This window comes from Acomys russatus, chromosome 14, assembly GCF_903995435.1.
Source record: "Acomys russatus chromosome 14, mAcoRus1.1, whole genome shotgun sequence".
In the NCBI taxonomy this organism is placed as follows: Eukaryota; Metazoa; Chordata; class Mammalia; order Rodentia; family Muridae; genus Acomys; species Acomys russatus.
Window position 1 is genome coordinate 15,026,118 of NC_067150.1, and position 17,933 is coordinate 15,044,050.

The 17,933-nt window shown below is 49.8% G+C and overlaps 1 protein-coding gene across 2 annotated transcripts in view; it reads right to left on the bottom strand.

The window, feature by feature from the left end:
- Nucleotides 1–3,776: 3,776 nt before the first annotated feature.
- Olfm2 (olfactomedin 2) overlaps nt 3,777–17,933 on the bottom strand; it is an 81,559-nt gene continuing 67,402 nt past the window's right edge. For both annotated transcript variants that reach the window (XM_051155962.1, XM_051155961.1), the window contains exons 2-6: nt 10,615–10,764; nt 9,412–9,558; nt 8,900–9,119; nt 8,450–8,556; nt 3,777–4,872 (exon numbers count right to left, since the gene is read on the bottom strand). In XM_051155962.1, the coding sequence (XP_051011919.1) occupies nt 4,195–4,872; nt 8,450–8,556; nt 8,900–9,119; nt 9,412–9,558; nt 10,615–10,764 (1,302 nt within the window). In that variant the 3' untranslated portion in view covers nt 3,777–4,194. The remainder of the gene's footprint in view (nt 4,873–8,449; nt 8,557–8,899; nt 9,120–9,411; nt 9,559–10,614; nt 10,765–17,933) is intronic.

The following is a 17,933-nucleotide window of genomic DNA, read 5'->3' on the forward strand; positions in this document are numbered from 1 at the left end:
TGGTGAGGTGTGGGGCCCTCGTCTCAGGGAGGGAATTTTCACCTACCATGCCCCAAGAACAGGTGTCCAAACTGCTACCCAGCCCTAAGAAGCCTTTTCTGGGGCCTGGGGATGCTGGCAGGAATTCTTTCCACTAGCTAGACTCCCAGGGCAGCAAGGTACCTGTGAGCCCCAACAGTCCAGACCCAGTATGTGAAGATCCCTGGGGACTCAAGGATACACAGTCGTCCCATCCCACCTCCAGCTGTTAGGTCTGGAGAGGTCCTGGGGGAACCTGGCTCAGCATCTGCTTTGGCACCCTATCCCACCCCCGCACACCTACAGACTGCTTATTGGTGAGAACATACCACATCCAGCATCTGCCACCCACTTCTGACTAGTTATTCCTGGATTCAGCCACCAGACCTAACACCTTCCAGATGCTGTTTCCATGGCAACAGAACAACTGGAGGGGGGGCTTTATCAGCTCCCAGAACAGAGATCCTGGTAGAGGGGGCTGGAGGATATTGATTTGAGTGGCGGGGGTTGAGGAGAAGGAGGGTGCTCTCCCACCTTGGCTAGGGGGCCCATGGCTCCTACAACTACCCCTGAGGGTTCAGAATTCAATCACAATTTCTGTGTACACCCACAGGTGATGGGGGTAGCTGCATCCAACAAGGCTTGGGGACCAGCCCAGTACTAAGCCTGGACCCCAAGGGAGCCCTCCCTCCCCACCGGCCTGAGTCTCATGAACAGTCACCTGAGCCTGCTCCCATCTGGCTGCTTTCTAGAGCAATCGCTCTTTGCCAGCTGCCTGCTGGAGCATTTGTCATTAGGAAGGTTTAATGAGTTTCTTCCCAGCTCAGGCGGGCACAGGCCGAGCTGAGTTGGCTGTACCTCAGGCAAAATGTTCTCCAGTGGGCCAGTGGGTACTCAGGCAAGCAGACACAGCTTTGCTGGCTGTTGGATGGGCTTGGGAGGCAGTGGCCGTCCTCCAAGCATGATGGGGCCTTTGGGGGAAGGACAGGACCCCTATCCTGGCTTGCAGCACCAAGAACTCTGGAAGGATCTCCCAGGGCTGCTGCCACACCTGAACTGCTGCCTGCAAGCAGATATTACCATAGTTGTAATTTGTGCATCCCTGTTTGGCCATGTGATGTGTCTGTGTAGTGTAAGATTTTGACCCTCTGTCTATGGTTTGTCCTTGTGGGCCCCAGCCAGCCCCTTCTGTCTATACGGTGGTGAAAATCAGACTGAACATCCACTGCTAGATAAATGAGCCCCAGGAGCCTACTCATTGTCCCCAACATGTATTATTAACTACCTGTGGTTTACCTCACCTGTTCCAAGTTCCCACCCAGGCCTGCTCCTGGGAACTGGCTATAAATCCTGGGCCTTTAGGATGGCAGCAGTGTAATAGTGCGCGCGCGCGCGCGCGCGCGCACACACACACACACACACACACACACGGGGTGGGAACTTATCTTTTGCAGACTCTACTGCTCATTCTTAATGGATTCTTACACCAGACACAGGGGACTCTGGGTTATTGCTGCAGTAGGGAATGGCAGCTTCCTGATTATAGCCAAATGTTCATCCATGATTTAGGGCAAGTTGGTTAATTCAGTACCACTTAGCTGAAGACAGACATAAGTGAATCTGGCAGTGATGCATGGGTGAGGAAGGTAGGACCGATTGCTCATCCTTTGTAGTGTGTGTGTCTGTCTGCAAGTGTGCATGTCTATACATTGAATGTGCAAATGTGTAACTGAGTAGTTGTGCTGCCTAATGTTCTAGCCCAAGTAAACACTCAGTACCCACATGTGACGTTCACATCAGTTCTGTCCTTGTGGAAACATGTCTAGGCACTACTGTATTCTGGGCAAAGGTTAGAACTCCACAGCCCTACAGTGGTGGCGTCATTCTCTGTATCAGAGACCATGATCATCTCCTTGAGCACAGGTCATAGGCAGAGCTCCTTTTCCTTCTGATTTTGAGACAGTGTCTAACTCGGATGGCATCAGCCTCCCAAGAAGTGGTGCGACTAGTAGATGTCTCCATGTTGAGCCTTTGCTCTTTCCAGTGGCATAAAGTCCTCTAGCTAATCCAGGACTCCCTGCCCCCCCCCCCAGTGTCATGCTTGTTCACTTAGGTGGGAATTAATTGCTCTTCGTGAGGATGTCTTTAGAAATTGGTTTTAAATGAGTGCATTAGGCAGCCCCATTCATTATTCATGGGTTTCCTTCCCAATATGGCATCCTAGTCTGAGTTCCCGGAGATGATTTAATCACAGGGGCCATTAATTAGAGATGGGGACAGCAGCCTCCTGGTGGCTCAGCAGGGTGGGGCCGGGGCCAGTGGAGATCTTCACATGCTGTTCCTGCTCTGCGTTCAGTGGCCTGACATGGGGGATGGGGAGCAGCATGTATCGCTCAGTCACTACCCCATTCCAGATGAAAGCTCTGCACAGCATTCGCTGCTCCACCATGACCCTCATCTTGCGACACCTTGGCCCCAGCCTCAGCCCTCCTAATGTTGAGACTCTTTAATACAGTTCCTCATGTTGTGGTGACCCCAACCATAAAACTTCTTTGATACTTCATGACTAATTTTGTTACTGTTACGAGAGGCCAGTGGTTTTGAAGAAAGGTTTTCAAGAGGGGTTGTGGCCCACAGGTTGAGAGCCAGTGTGCTGTCCTTATCCCCACACCTAGCTGACATGAAGCCCTCATCGTGCTGTGGCTCATTTGGCTTGTGCTTGCCCAGCATGAATGGACCTTGGGGTCCACCCTGAGCATCGTTACATACCAGACATGGTAGTGGTGGTAAGGGCAGGAGGACCGAAAGCTCAAGGTCATCTTTGGCTACACAGAGACAAGTCTGTACTGCATGGGTCCATTTCCTAATTAATCCTTTACCTTGTTCTGTGCTGCCGCAGCTCAAGAACACCAGGCCTCTCCCGCTGACTGCCTAACCCTGTCATGCCACCCTCCACCTCTGTTTTTTGTTTGTTTTAGCATAGTGAATAGATTTATTAAGGGATAATGAAAAATTACTGCCAGGGGGCTGGATAAATGGCTCAGGGGTTAAGAGCACTGTCTACACTTCCAGACAGAGGTCCTGAGTTCAATTCCTAGCCACCACATGGTGGCTCACAACTATAATGTGATCCGATGTCCTCCTCTGACATGCAGGCAGAGCTATCATATATACATAAACTAAATAAACCTTCTTAAAAAATAACTGCCAGATCAGATTACCTAAGGACAAATACCTGATGCCTCCATTTCAGGGTAGCCACCTCCCCAAGGACCCCTGTTCCCACTACATTGGGCACATCCCTGTCCCAGTCTCTTACGGAGTGCAGTGGGTTTGCCCAAAACCTGGCTGGGTCACCTTTTTAAGTTAGTTGAGTCCTGCTAGTAACTAGCATGGCTGGTGTAAAAATTATTTCTGCAGTTATAAAGCAAAGAAGAAATTGGGTGCCCTAGCCTTTCTCAAAAGCAGCCAATTTGTTAAAAACCCATTAGAACATCACCAGACAGCTCAGTGATGTGCCAGTGTGGTCAATGAGTGAGCCAGCAACGGAGAATATTCACTTACGGCCAGTTTTCGTCGCCATAATAGAATTCTCTGTTGTTCTGATCCAATCGTTTTTAAATGAATTGCTTTTGACTGAAACACCTTTGGCTTGGGTGGGCTCCTCCAGGGGCTGGCTAACCCGGGAAAGGGCTGTTACAGGGCTCCACCTCGAGTCATCTTATACAAACCACCACTGGGTAAAAACAACCCAGACATCAAATGTCAAAGGTCCCGTTTATTCTGGCAACCAGGAAAGAAAATATGTAAATAATAATTTTTTTTTAAAAAATCCATGCACTCAGATCCAGGGGTAGGGTGGGAGTGAGGGCTAAGGAACGTGGGAAACTGGGAGAGGAGGAAAGAGGAGGAGGACTTCATAGAGGGAGAGGAAAGAGATGCGATCAGTAAGGAAGAGAAGCATCCGTAAAAAGGCAGAAAGACTCAGAAGTGGAGTATCAAAAGCAGAGATCAATAAAATGGAGGGAAAAAAAATGCATGGATAGAGATCCAGAGAACAGAAACCTGGGCTGGGTGTTGGGGGAGAAGGAATCTTGGGAGGGCACGACCAAGAGAAGGCTGAGGGGGGTCACAGGCAGTGTGGGAAGGCTCCCCCCACAGCCCTTGCAGGGACATTTAGGGGTCCCCGGCAGTGCTGATGACATGGAAGAGGGTGACGTTGTACAGCACCTGGTGCCCGTTGTTCCAGGTATACAGGGCCCGCTCCCTGGGGTTGTAATCCAGCATAGAGATGTGCGAATACTGGTTGTGGAAGGGCACATCCGTGTACTCGTAGCTGGACGTGTTGGTGAAGTAGGCAAAGTAGACTTTGGCTCCCGCCAAGTGAGAGTTGGTCACATAGAGGACACCGCAGATCATGAAGGCCTCGCCGGCGCTGCGCTTAGGGTATCCGGTGTCCCAGGACCTCACGACCTCCAGGGTGTGAGGGTCCAGCCGGCTGACCACGATGTTGCCCGCGTTCTGGTTGGTGGTGTACACAGCCCACAGCCCGCTCTCATCTACCATGAAGTCCATGTCCGAGAAGCCGCCCCAGGAATATGGGAAGGTGTTGTTGTAACCAGCTCCTGGGAGGCTCCTCTGCACCAGCACGGAGCGCGACCGGAAGTGGTACTTGACTACCACATTGCTCTGGTACTTGTTGTAGAACAGAGAGCCATTGTACACCACATGGCCTGTACCTGCCCACGGCTGTGGCAGCAGGTGCTGGATGAAGTTCTGACCTTTGATGAAGTCTCCCAAAGTACGGAACTCCAGCACTCGGCGACCTTTGTAATAGCCATCCATGTACCAGACCTATAAAAGCAGCAGCCAGTCACTGGAGGGACTGTAACCTGTGACCCTCGGGGACTGGCCAAGCAGGCAAGATCAACCCTCGTCATCACAAGTCAGCCATCAGCATATCACTACTCAGTCACAGTCCTTCCTATGATTTGTGACTGGTTATGGTTTAGCGGTTGTGAGCATTAATGGCCCTAAGGAGGTGGTTTAAGGGGCCACTCAAGCGGGACCTGAGGTACCCACAAACCAGCTGGGCACAGTGGTGCACAGCTATAACCCCAGTGCATGGGGACTCAGGGACAGATCTTTAGAGTTCATTGATCAGCCAGCATGGCCATATTGATGAGCTGCAAGTTCTGTGACAGACCTTAACTAGGGCGGAGTTTGGAGTTGGGGAGTGGGGCAGGAAGAGGCAACAGTGTGGAAGATCACTTGCTTTGCAAGCATAAACTTTAAGTTTGAGCCCAAAACCCATCTGAAGAGCTGGGCATGGCTACATGTGCCTGAAATGCCAGTGCTTTTGAGAGCCGAGACAGGAGGGTCACTGGGACTTGCTGGCTGCCAGCCTAGCTCCAGGTTTAGTGAGAGCCTTTGTCTAGGGACCAAGGCCAGGAGTGATAGAGCAGGGAACCTGGCCTCCTCCTCGGGCCTCCGTGAGTACACACGCCTGCATATCACATCACATACATACTGAAAGGAAAAGAAAAGAGACAAGGTGGAGCAATAAAGAAAAATATATGTTGACCTCTGGCCTCCACATGCACCAGCACACACCTGCCTGTGCACATGCCTTCATGAACACACACAACAAAAAGTCCCTAACTTAGCCGGGCGTGGTGGCGCACGCCTTTAATCCCAGCACTTGGGAGGCAGAGGCAGGCGGATCGCTGTGAGTTCGAGGCCAGCCTGGTCTACAAAGTGAGTCCAGGATGGCCAAGGCTACACAGAGAAACCCTGTCTCGAAAAACCAAAAAAAAAAAAAAAAAAAAGTTCCTAACTTAGTGGTGATGATCTGAAGGACCAGGGGACATTTTGCCTCCAGGAGACTCACTGGGGTCACAGATTCACTGGACACTGGGTCGAGAGTGTTCACTGACCAGCTACTGGGTAATAAGGGGTGACTTTGAGTTCACTGTGTTGTGTTTGTTTGAGATAAAGTCTTAACTATGTAGCCCAGGCTGGCCTGGAACTCATTATGTAGACCAGGCTGGCCTTGAGCTCACAGAGATCCACCTACCTCTGCCTCCCAAGTGCCAGGATTAAAGGGGTTTACCACCTTGCCTGGCCCAAATTAATTGTCAGTGGCTAACTCCTGTAAAGCACAAGGTTGCCAGGCATGTCGTTGGCTCCGCAGCAGCAGCACCATGCTAACATGCACTTGTGAATGCCGTCATTACTGAGCTACGACTTAAGAACTTCAATGAAGCACCACGCCAAGGATAAGGAAATTAGAAGAGTGATACCAAGGCACCTGGCTAAGAGTGGACAGGGTTAGTTAAGTTCAAATCCAATTCCAAACCAACCAGTTGGTTGGAGCATCGTCAGTAGAGGTCAGTGATTGCAGTGGAGTGGTGTTGACTTACTGCTTGGCTCTGCGACACTTGGTCACCCGTTGTGGTGGTTAGTTTAAGATTTACCTATTATGCCAGGTGTGGTGGTGCATGCCTTTAATCCCAGCACTCAGGAGGCAGAGGCAGGCGGATCGCAATGAGTTCAACGCCATCCTGGTCTACAAAGCAAGTCCAGGACAGCCAAGGCAACACAGAGAGACGTTGTTTCAAAAAAAAAAAAAAAAAAAAAAAAAGATTTACCTATTACGTGTTTTATGTCTGGGTACTCTATCTGCTTATGCACCAGGTCATCCATCGGATCCCATTACAGATGGTTCCAAGCCACCATGTAATTGCTAGAAAGTGAACTTGGGATCTCTGGAAGAGCAGCCAGTGCTCCTAACCGCTGAGCCATCTCTCCAGCCCAAGATAGTTAGCTTTAATGTTAGCTCGAAACAATGGAGAATTAACTAGGAAGTGAGTACCAATGAGAGATTATCTACATGGAGTTGGCCTGTGTGCCTTTCTATAGGGGATTGTCTTGGTTGCTCATTAATGTGGGAAGATGCAGCCCATTGTGCACAGCACTGTTTCCTAGACAAGGAGTCCTGAAGGGTAGGAGAACGGAGAAATCGGGCTGAGCACAAGCAAGCCAGAACGCATGCGTGCATTTCTCTCTCATCTGACTATGGCTGTGATTGGCACGTGTTTGAAATTCCAGCCTTGAATTCCCTACAATAATGGACTTTATGTTAAACTAAGCCCCTTTCTTCCTTAAGTTGCGTTGCCATAGTGCTTTATCAAGCACAGAAATGAAGCAGGCAGAGGCCAGAGGAGGACATTGGCCCTGTCACACTCCACCTTCAGATTTTGAGATATTTCATTGAGATAGGGTCTCTAACTTAAGTGGAGCGGGCATCCAGTAAGCTCCAGTGGTCCTCCTGTGTCTGCTCTGTACGGCACTGGTGTACATGGGGCACTAGGGATTTGAACTCAGGTCCTCACGTTAGTGGAGCATGCGCTCTTGCCCCTTATGCTACCTCCCTTCCTCCCTGGCCCCAATGCATCTTAATTTGGGGAAGTGCTCTATGGTGTCTGCACCATGACAAGAGTGCCTACCCGTGTGGCTCTCAGAGTGTGTCCCCTGATGCTAAAGGACACATAAGTGCACCTTGCAACCATATTCTCTAGTCAGTAGACGCAGACTGACAAGGTTAGAAAAACCTTAGTCATATGGTCACTAGATTGCTCAGGGGGTAAAGGTGCCTGCTTTCAAGCCTCACCTCAGTTCAATCCCCAAGACTCACATGGTAGAAGGAAAGAACTGACCCAAGCAAGTTGTCCTCTGACCTACACACACATGCTGTGGTACACATGTAACACGCATGTCGGTGCACACACACACACACACACACACACACAAAATAAATAAATACAAAAATAAATATTTTTTTAAAGTGGTGGGCCGGACATGGTGGCACACACCCTTGATGCCAGCACTCAAGAAGCAGAGACAGGCAGATCTCTGAGTTGGAGGCCAGCCTGTTCTACATAGTAAAACTTTTGTCTCAGAAGAAAAAAGGAAAAACAAAACAAAACAAAGTCAGCAGTTAAGGGTACTTATTGCTCTTGCAGAGGACCTGAGTTAAATTCAAGCACTTCTATCAGGTGGCCTACAAACACCTGTAACTCCAGCTCCAGGGACACTCAGTGCCCTTTTCTGGCGTTCAAGAGCAGTCCACTCGGGCTGGAGAGATGGCTCAGTGCTTAAGAGCACTGACTGCTCTTCCAGAGGTCCTGAGTTCCATTCCCAGCAACCACATGGTAGCTCACAGCCATCTATAATGAGATCTGATGCCCTCTCCCGACTGTGTATATAATAAAATAAATAAATACATCTTTGGGGGAAAAAAAAAGCAGTCCACTCAAGTGTATTCCCCCCACCCCAAGTAGACCCACAACTAAAACAGAGTTGCAGTGTAGGTTCTCAGGGCACCGACAGGCAGTCACTGCCTCTGGCCACGGGGGTCAGGATCACTCACCCGGCTGTCTGCACTAGGAGCCATTGTGTCAGTCATCCACGAGCCGAACCGGGACCCCATGGCCCGAATGGTGATGGGGTTACTGACTCCGGTGAGCTTCCCACAGCCTGGGAGATGGGAACAGTGGGAGTGAGGATAGAAAGCGGCAAGAGCTCAGGGGAGGAGGCAGGCACTGGTTGCTTAGGAGAAGTTCTGGGGGTCAAGGGTCAGGGAGGAAACCTGGGTGTGGTATCAGGATGTCAACATGAACATAAAGGGTTGGAACTCAAGAGCCAAAGCCACTTCCAGCTTTGAGGCCTGGTGTGGCCTTGGGTGGGTGGGTGGGGAACGAGTAACTGAAGAGAGAGGCTTTAGCAGTTAGATGCCAAATCACGCCTAGCTTTGGAGCATACGAGTAGCATTAGGGCTGGGTGTGGAGATCAGGGCCCAAGCTTCAGGGTTAAGACCTACCCAGCTTCTGGGCGCAGGCATGGAGTCGGGCCTCCAGGGCCATCACGCGCTGCTGCAGGTCCTCGTACCCGTAGGCACCCATTTCCTCCTGGATGGAAGCCAGGTTGCCAGAGAGGTTCCTCACCTCCTCCCGCAAACGCACAATGGTCCGAGTGTCTGCCTTGTATTGCTCCAGCACTGAGCCCAGGGGCAGCAGCTCTGTCATCCTGTCCTTTAGTTCCTGCTCACCAGGAGAGAATGGACACTGATCTGACCCCCCTGACCCTTGACCTTTGACCCTTAACCCTTGACCCATACCTTCACCCTATCATCTTGGATGCAATGCCTGGCCCTTTCCAAAGGATGCCTTCTAGACCCCAGAGCCCAGCCAATTCCTCATTTCTTCCTAGGCATGACCCCACCCTTGGAACTCAGGTCCTCTTGCTTTCACAGAGATAACTCTTACCTCAGCACTTTCCCCAAACCCCTCCAACCATTCTCTTGACCTTTGAGCTGAGCTCAGAGGAACCCACCTGGAAGCTCTTGGCTGAGACTGACCCATCTGCTGCCCTGAGCCGCGCATCCAGGCTCCGCATGAGGGTCTCCATGCTTCGAACATACTGGAGATCCCGATACGTCCTTAGCTCAAGGACCTCCATGGACTGAGACACATTCTGGACCTAGAAGGAGAACCATTCAGGAGACAAGCTCCTCCTCCCAGCCACTCACAGAAACAGAGGCAGGCAGGACCAGCACAGATGCCTGCCAAGCCTACACTCCTCTGATCTCTGCAGTAACCTTCCCATAGCAGGTTCCATCCAGTCCCATCCCCTCACTCCTGTCACCTCCTCCCTCTCTCCTGGCTTCCACTCTCCTGACCTTGCAGTAAGTTCTTCACATAGCCAGGCAGAGGGTGTCCTTCAAAATGAAGACCAGAACCATAATCCTGGCCAGGAGGGTCAGAAGTTCAAAGCTTTGGCTACATACCATAGTGAGTTTGAGGACAGTCTGGGCTACATGATACTATCTGAAGAAAGAAAATAAACTGGGTAGGGCATGATGGTGCACATCTTTAATCCCAGCACTTGGAAGGCAGAGGCTGGCAGATCGCTGTGAGTTCGAGGCCAGCCTGGTCTACAAAGTGAGTCCAGGACAGCCAAGGCTACACAGAGAAACCCTGTCTCAAAAAAAAAAAAAAAAAAAAAAGCTGGACGCGGTGGTGCACACCTTTAGTCCCAGCACTAGGGAAGCAGAGGCAGGCAGATCTCTGTGAGTCCGAGGTTCACATAGCAAGTTCCAGCCAGGCCAAGCTTCACAGTGAGACTTTGTCTCAAAACAACGTGATAGCAAGAAGAAGAAGAAGAAAGGTAAATTCAAAACATTTAATAAAGCTGGGTGTGGTGGCACAGACCTTTAACCCCAACACCGAGGAAGCGGAGGCAGGGATCTCTGAATTCAAGGCCAGCCTGCTCTACAGAGTGAGTTCCAGGACAACCAGGGCTACACAGAGAGACCTTGTCTCAAAAAACAAACAAACAAAAATATTTAATAAAAATGTAAATAAAAAAAGAAAAGCAAATAAATTTTACAAATCTACCTAGGTGGGATCTCAGTCATCAGCCACTTTAGAACAATCTGCCTGGCTGGATTTTCTGTGTTTTAACCTACAAGGAGACAGGTGTAACAGAACCAAGAGGGCATCCTCAGCCTTCTCCAAAGGCCTGTCCGGTCCCTACCTTCTCCATGAGCTGCCGAAGCTCTCTGCTCCGCCCATCTCGGGCACAGGTGCTCTGGGCAGGGATCACAGCAGTGCAGATACATTTGCCGTCAGGTGCCTGGGCTGAGGTATAGAGCTGCCAGCCCTCTTCCGGGCTCTGGAAGAGAGTCTGCAGAGGAAAGGGTGTAGTCAAAACATAGGAACCCAAAGAGGGGGCCTGCTGGGAAGGACAGAAGGCCTTTGCTGGGGACATGGCTTTACACACATGAGGACCTCAGTTTAGATCCATAGTGCCCATGAGAAAAGCTGGGGACAGAGACTGGCTGATCCCTAGAAACTCTTTGGGCTGATTGGACAAATGAACAACTTTTCAGGGCAATAAGAGGCTCTGTCTCAAACAGAAGGTGGGAGGTGTCTAAGGAACATCACCAGCTGAGGTTTTCCTCTGACCTCTGCACGCATGTACAAATACATACCAGCACACATGCGAAGAGATGGCTCAAAGGGTAAAGCAATTGTCATGCAACTGTGAGGACCTAGTTTTGTTCCCCACAACCCACATAAACCAGACATGAGAGATTGTGTCTGTAATCTGAACACTACTAGGTCAAGGTGGGAGATACCGACAGGAGAATCCCTGGATGATCTTGGACCTTCTAGCCTGGCTTACTCAGGAACGAGCAAGACACTGTCTCAACATGGTGAACAGTAGCTGGGAGGTGGTAGCGCATGCCTTTAATTTCAACACTCAGGAGGCAGAGGCAGGCGGATCTCTGTGAGTTCGAGGCCAGCCTGGTCTACAAAGTGAGTCTAGGACAGCCAAGGCTGCACAGAGAAACCTTGACTTGAAAAGCCAAAAATAAATAAATAAAATAAAAATACAAACCTCAGCCAGGCGTGGTAGCACATGCCTTTAATCCCAGCACTTGGGAGGCAGAGGCAGGTGGAGTTCGAGGCCAGCCTGGTCTACAAAGGGAATCCAGGACAGCCAAGGATACACAGAGAAACCCTGTCTCAAAAAAAAAAAAAAATCTCAGTGTACAAAGGGACCTAAGAATAGCTGCTGAAAAAGCAGTGACTTTGAGCGGGGTATGTCATACTGCATGCCTGTAAACCCAACACTTGGAAGCTGAGGCAGGAAGGTTGTAAGTTGAAGGCCTGCTAGGACTACGAGAGACCCTGTTTCAGTGTGGTGCCGTGGTGCACTCCTGTAGTCTCAGCTATGTAGGAGGCTGGTGCTGGAAGACGGTTTAAGTGCAGGAGTTCGGGGATGGAGTGTGCAGTGCCCGTAATGTACCCACACTAAGTTCAAATCAATGCAGTGATCGCCCAGTAGTGCTTAAGTAAACCCTATTTCAGAAGCAAAACTGTAGAGTGGAGAGAAACAGATCTTGTTTGTTTGTTTTTTCAAGACAAGGTTTCTCTGTGTAGCACTGGCTGTCCTGGAACTCACTCTGTAGACCAGGCTAGCCTCCAACTCAGATATCTGCCTGCCCCTGCCTCCCAAGTGCTACGCCACCCCTGACCATGCTGGAAACCTCTTAAAGAGCAAGCATCAGGGTCAAAGGAGATGTCTCGGTGGGTAAATGTGCTTGCTGCATAAGCTTGAGGACCCAAGTTCGGATCCCCAGCGCCCATAGGAAAAGTTGGTGGTGGAGTCCTGGGGGCGTGGTTACAGGGGGTGTGGTTGCAGGGGCGGGGTTACAGGAGGATCTCTGTATTGTCTAGTTCTGGGGGGCGTGGTTACAGGAGGATCTCTGTACTATCTAGCCAGCCTAGCCTCCTTGATGAGCTCCAGGCTAGTGGGAGACCTGGCCAAAAGATACATGAATGTTGTCCTCCTGGCATGCATGTGCCCACAAATGCCTGTTGCGTATGCCCATACATATTCACACACATTTCAAAAAGGGAAGAAAACACATATAAAGATATAAATAAGTGAAGATCAAGCCGGGTGTGGTGACATACGCCTTTAATCCCAGTACTCAGGAGGCAGAGGCAGGCAGATCTCTGTGAGTTCAGTGCCAGCCTGGTCTACAAAGCAAGTCTAGGTCAGTCAAGGTTACACAGAGAAACCCTGTCTTGAAAAACAAACAACAACAACAAAAGAACAAAAGAAAGAAAGAAAGGAAGGAAGGAAGGAAGGAAGGAAGGAAGGAAGGGACGAGGGCTGCCCCGAGTGTACGGAAAGGTGCTCCAGGCAGGAAGAACAGCATGTGCAAAGGCCTGAGGCAGGGTCATGTACCTGGGTGACCAGAGCAGAGTGAACAAGATGCTAAGCGAAGGGAGGTAAGAGAGGGGAGATGACAGTGTGACAGTGAAGAAGCTGGCGAGCAGCAGCCAGTCTGAGTAAGGTGGGAGCCACGGAGCGTAGCCATGGAGGGTTCTAAGCGGAAGAGAGATACACACTGACTTATGTGCTCACAGTCCACTCCAGCTCTGACTGGCTGCTCAGGTCCAGGCAAACGACAGTGAGTAGTGGCCACAAGTTGGAAAACGAAGAGCTCTGGTCCTATTTAGCTTGTTTTTGTTTTGAGACAGGAGCTCATTCATGTAGCCCATGTTAGCCTTGAACTCCCTATCATAGCCAAGAATGATCGTGGCTTCCTGATCCTCCTGCCTCCACCTCCTGAGCTGACGGTCATGCCCCACTAGGCTCAGTTCCCGCAGTGCTGAGGAAGAAGAATCTAGGCCTTTGTACATGCCGGGCAAGCACTCTACCCTCTGAGCCCAGGCCTGCCCAGAGTGTGTCCTACCACACCTGTTTTCTGGAGAGGCAAGTGGCCCAAGATCCACCATTTGGCATGGCAGTTACTGATCCCAAACAGAGGCAGTGCCCAGGAGCTGAGGCAGAGGTAAGTAAGCCAGGCCGAGTTAGGAGCAGTCGAGATGCCTCCTGCACAGTGTCTGCTCTTCCCACTCAATAAATTCCTTTATTGAAATGTGAGCAAATGAGCTAACGACACAGTGAGCTCTACTCCTCCACTAATTTATAAGAAAAATAACCCATTCAACCCGTTCACAGACGGAAGCTCAGAGCATGAGAATGAGTCAGGCTGTGTTTCTGTACACCCCAGCTAAAGTGGGGGAACACCCTTTATAAGACCAGCCCACATGACTTCCCTCGGATGAACTCTCCTTCGCAACCTTTCGTTTGGTTTTACAAATTATGTTTATTTTGTGTGTGTGTGTGGGTGGGTGGGTGTGGGTGGGTGTACATGTGGGCAAGTGTGTGCCACAGAGTGCATATGGAAGCCAGAGGTCAATTTGCACGGTGTGAGTCCCAGGGATAGAATGCAGGTCATGAGGTTTAGTGGCAAGTGCCTTTACCTACTGAGCCATCGTCACCTACTGCCCTTGTTACTCTTCCTTGCATATAGAACTAGGCAGAGGCAAGCTCATACATCAGAAGCCAGTGATATGTCCTCCCTGAGGGTTGACAGACCATTAACGGTTGCTGGGGAGGGGCTAATGAGGCCACAACCCTCTTTGAGGACAGATGGGCAGTGAATGGTAGCTGAGGGGGAAGGAAGCTCAATGTTCTGTCCCTGCCTTAGGATTGACAGGCAGAAATGGTTGCTGGGGAGAAAAAGACATTTCTCCAGTAGTGTGGCCACTGGTAAGGAGCCCACAGCCCTGTAAACAGCCCCTCACCCACACTCTGTAAGCAAGCCCCCAACAAAACTCACTGGGTCTAGCTGGGTGGTGGTGGCACATGCCTTTAATCCCAGTACTTGGGAGGAAGAGGCAGGTGGATCACTGTGAGTTTGAGGCCAGCCTGGTCTACAAAGTGCGTCCAGGACAGCCAAGGCTACACAGAGAAACCCTGTCTTGAATAAACAAACAAACAAACAAAAAACTCACTGAGTCACAAAAAAGAAAAAGAAAAAGACATGAAAGTAGATGGGCTGCTGAGGAAGAGGGAGGGGTTGGCAGGAGTGGGAGGGGACATGAGAGGGTCCTGATGGAATGAATATAATTAAAGCACGTTATGTGTATTATGAAAATGTCATAACCCTTATTATGTATATTATGCTAATAAAAACTTAAAGAAAGATGTAGTGCCCTGGATGACCCACTTAGGACCCTCGAAGCTGTCACAGTCTACTCTGTCTATGTGCTGAGGAAAGACCTTCCTATGGTCCTGTAGCATCCCCAGGTCCTAGTGAGTCATGCCTCTCCTGTGCTCTTGCTTTGTTTCATGCATATGGGTATTTTGCCTGCGTGTATATGTTTTCAGCCCCCTGCAGATGCGGTTACAGACAGCTGTGAGCTGCCATGTGGATGCTGGAAATTGGACCCAGGCCTTCAGAAGAACAACAGCCAAGATTCTTAAACACTGAGCAACTCTCCAGCCCACTGTGGGTGAACTCTTAAGGTTTTGTTGGCTGGTTCATTGGTTGATTGGTTGGTTTGGTTTGGTTTTGGTTTTCCCAGACAGGGTCTCTCTGTGTAATATCCTTGGCTATCCTGAAGCTTGCTTTGTACAGCAGGCTGGCCTTGAACTCACAGATGCAACTGCCTCTGCCTCTGCCTCTTGAGTGCTGGGATTAAAGGCATATTCCACCATGTCTGGCTACTTGAGGAAGAACTCTTGGATTTGTTGTTGTTGTTGTTGTTTAGTTTTGTTTGTTTTGAGACAGGAATTCATGTAGCCCAGGCTGGCCTCAAACGCACTATGTAGCCAAGGATGACCTGGGTCTGTGCTTCTGCCTCCATCCCCGGAGTTTTGGGATGACAAGCAAGTGTTATCATGGCTGGTTTCCATTGGAGAACTCCTGACTGCTCCAGGAAACTTTATAGAGCCAAGAGGGAGGAACCAGGGCATCTGGGGCTGCTTGTCAACTCTGGGTACACGGGCTTTTTCCTACACCCCTGAGAAGTGCCTCCAGGAAACAAAGCTGCTCTACACCAGATTAGTTTGAAGGGTGCCTGGGTACCTGAACACTACACTCTGTAAAGCAGAGTATGGTAGCCTGTGTTTTGCCTCTATGTATGGCTGTGTATGACATGCATGCCTACAGAAGTCAGAAGAGGGCATAAGATCCCATGGGTGCAGTTACGAGCTGTCATGTGGGTGCTGGGAATTCAACCCAGGTCTTCTGGAAGAACAGCCAATGCGCTTAACTGCTGAACCATCTCTGCAACCTGTTTTTTTGTTTGTTTGTTTGTTTGTTTTGTTCTTGTTTTTTTTTTTTTTTTTTTTTTTGGCTTTCTTATAGCCTTGGCTGTCCTCGACTTGCTTTGTAGACCAGGCTGGCCTCAAACTCACAGAGATCCACCTGCCTCTGCCTCCCGAGTGCTGGGATTAAAGGTGTGCGCCACCACACCCGGCTCTGCAGCCTCTTTTTAACTGTTTCTTTGGAGATGGAGTCTCACTAAGTTTCCCAGCTGGTCTCGTACTCGCCCTGTATCCAGGTAGCTGGTATCACAGGCTAAGTCAGGCTCAGCCGGGAAGCCAACCTAACACAGGAAAAACGGCACACAAAAGGCTTCCCCTTGCTCCCTGAAGAAAGCGCTGCTGTTTAGTCTCCTTTCAGAACTAATCTAATTCTTTCAAAACTGAACAATGAACAGGAGCCCAAATGTCCTCCCAGCCTATCCTCCCACTGGCTCAGGTCCCCAAGCAATTAGGCTGGAACTTCCCCCAAAGAGTCTTATTATGCAAAAACAAAGCAGCCTGGTCCACATAATTAGCATCTCCGGCCTGTGTTTCCTGGCATGTCCTTTGAAGCAAACGAGACATTTCTCCCAACATGTGAAATATTGAATTGTAAAAGAGAAGCAAGATCTAAGTACCACAAAGAGACATCTTCTGTGGCTTTCCTAAAATAATTGTCTGTGTGGCATGCGCCTTGCTGGAATGTTCTCTGCAGCTGCATAATTAAATGCCTGGGGTTTGGCCTCCAGGTCTCAGCACACTAAGATCCTAAGCTTTGCCCTGCAGGGTTAAGTTCGAATGCTCAGTCAAATTCACTTCTATGGAAGGTAAAAGAATGACCTAGAAGACTTGCAAAGAATCCAAATACCGTTTCAAGACTGCAGTCTATGTAGCTTGGTACCAAAGACCCTAATTCATGGAGGGTCTTATCCTGAGAGCCACAGTGGTCTATCTCAGGGAAATGCTTAAAATGACAGTGTGGAGCCAGGAAGATGGCTCAACCAGTAAGTGATTGCCACTAAGACTGGCAATCTGAGTTCAACTCCTGGGGACGCACAGAGTAGGAATGAACTGGCTCCTGCAAGTTGTCCCCTGACCCCACAGCATTCAATGCCTCCACATTAACACACAAATATATGTTAAAGAAAAAAAAACTTGGGCTGGAGAGATGGCTCAGCGGTTAAGAGCACTGACTGCTCTTCCAGAGGTCCTGAGTTCAATTCCCAGCAACCACATGGTGGCTCACAACCATCTATAATGTGATCTGATGCATATTGTATACATAATAAATAAATCTTTAAAAAAAACTTTAAAGACAGGAAAATCTTGGGCACATGAGAAGAGAAAGGAGCCCTTTACTCAGTTGAAGCCTCTACTTGACAGAGAACCGAGGATTCCACCAGTGTCACTAGTCCCACCTGCAGTCATCAAGGGATCTCACCAGAAAACCCATATACAGGAAAGCACAGGCCCTAAACCCCTTGTGTCACCTCAGTGGCTTCTGTTTCCACCCAATCCAAGGCACCCGAGGTACCTCCTGAGCCATCTCATAATCTCACCCAAAGATAGTAAGGTTCTTCTCAACTACTTTAAGTATGTGCATATCTGCATGTGTATGTGCACATGAGTGCCGTACCCTTAGAGGCCAAAAGACGGTGTTAGAGCTCCTGAAGGCTTGAGTTATACAGTTCCTATGCAAGGGAGTCGTCTTTCCACCCACCTCAGGCACTCTCTTTTGCAGAGTTCTGGTTCCTGGCTTAATATTCCTGCTAATGGGCTCTAAGAGGATAAGCTATACCCTCAAGTAGCTGTTCTTCAAATCACATTTTGTGAGCTGGAGCTTTCAAATACTTTCATGGAAGCTGCTGCCCCAATTAAGCACAGGGCACCATAACAGGCTCAGGGTTAATTAAACTTGAGACACACAGGACAATGGTTGAGCTCCTGCCTAGGGTCCCCCAGTGAGGGGCTGGGGTGCAGCTCAGTGGTAGAGGCCCTGCCTAGAATCCCCCAGTGAGAGGCTGGGGTGTGGCTCAGTGATAGAGCCTCTGCCTAGAATCCCCCAGTGAGGGGCTGGGGTGTGGCTCAGTGGTAGAGCCTTTGCCTAAAATCCCCCAGTGAGGGGCTGGGACATGGTTCAGCACTGACTTTTGTAGCCATGACACCCTTGAGTTATA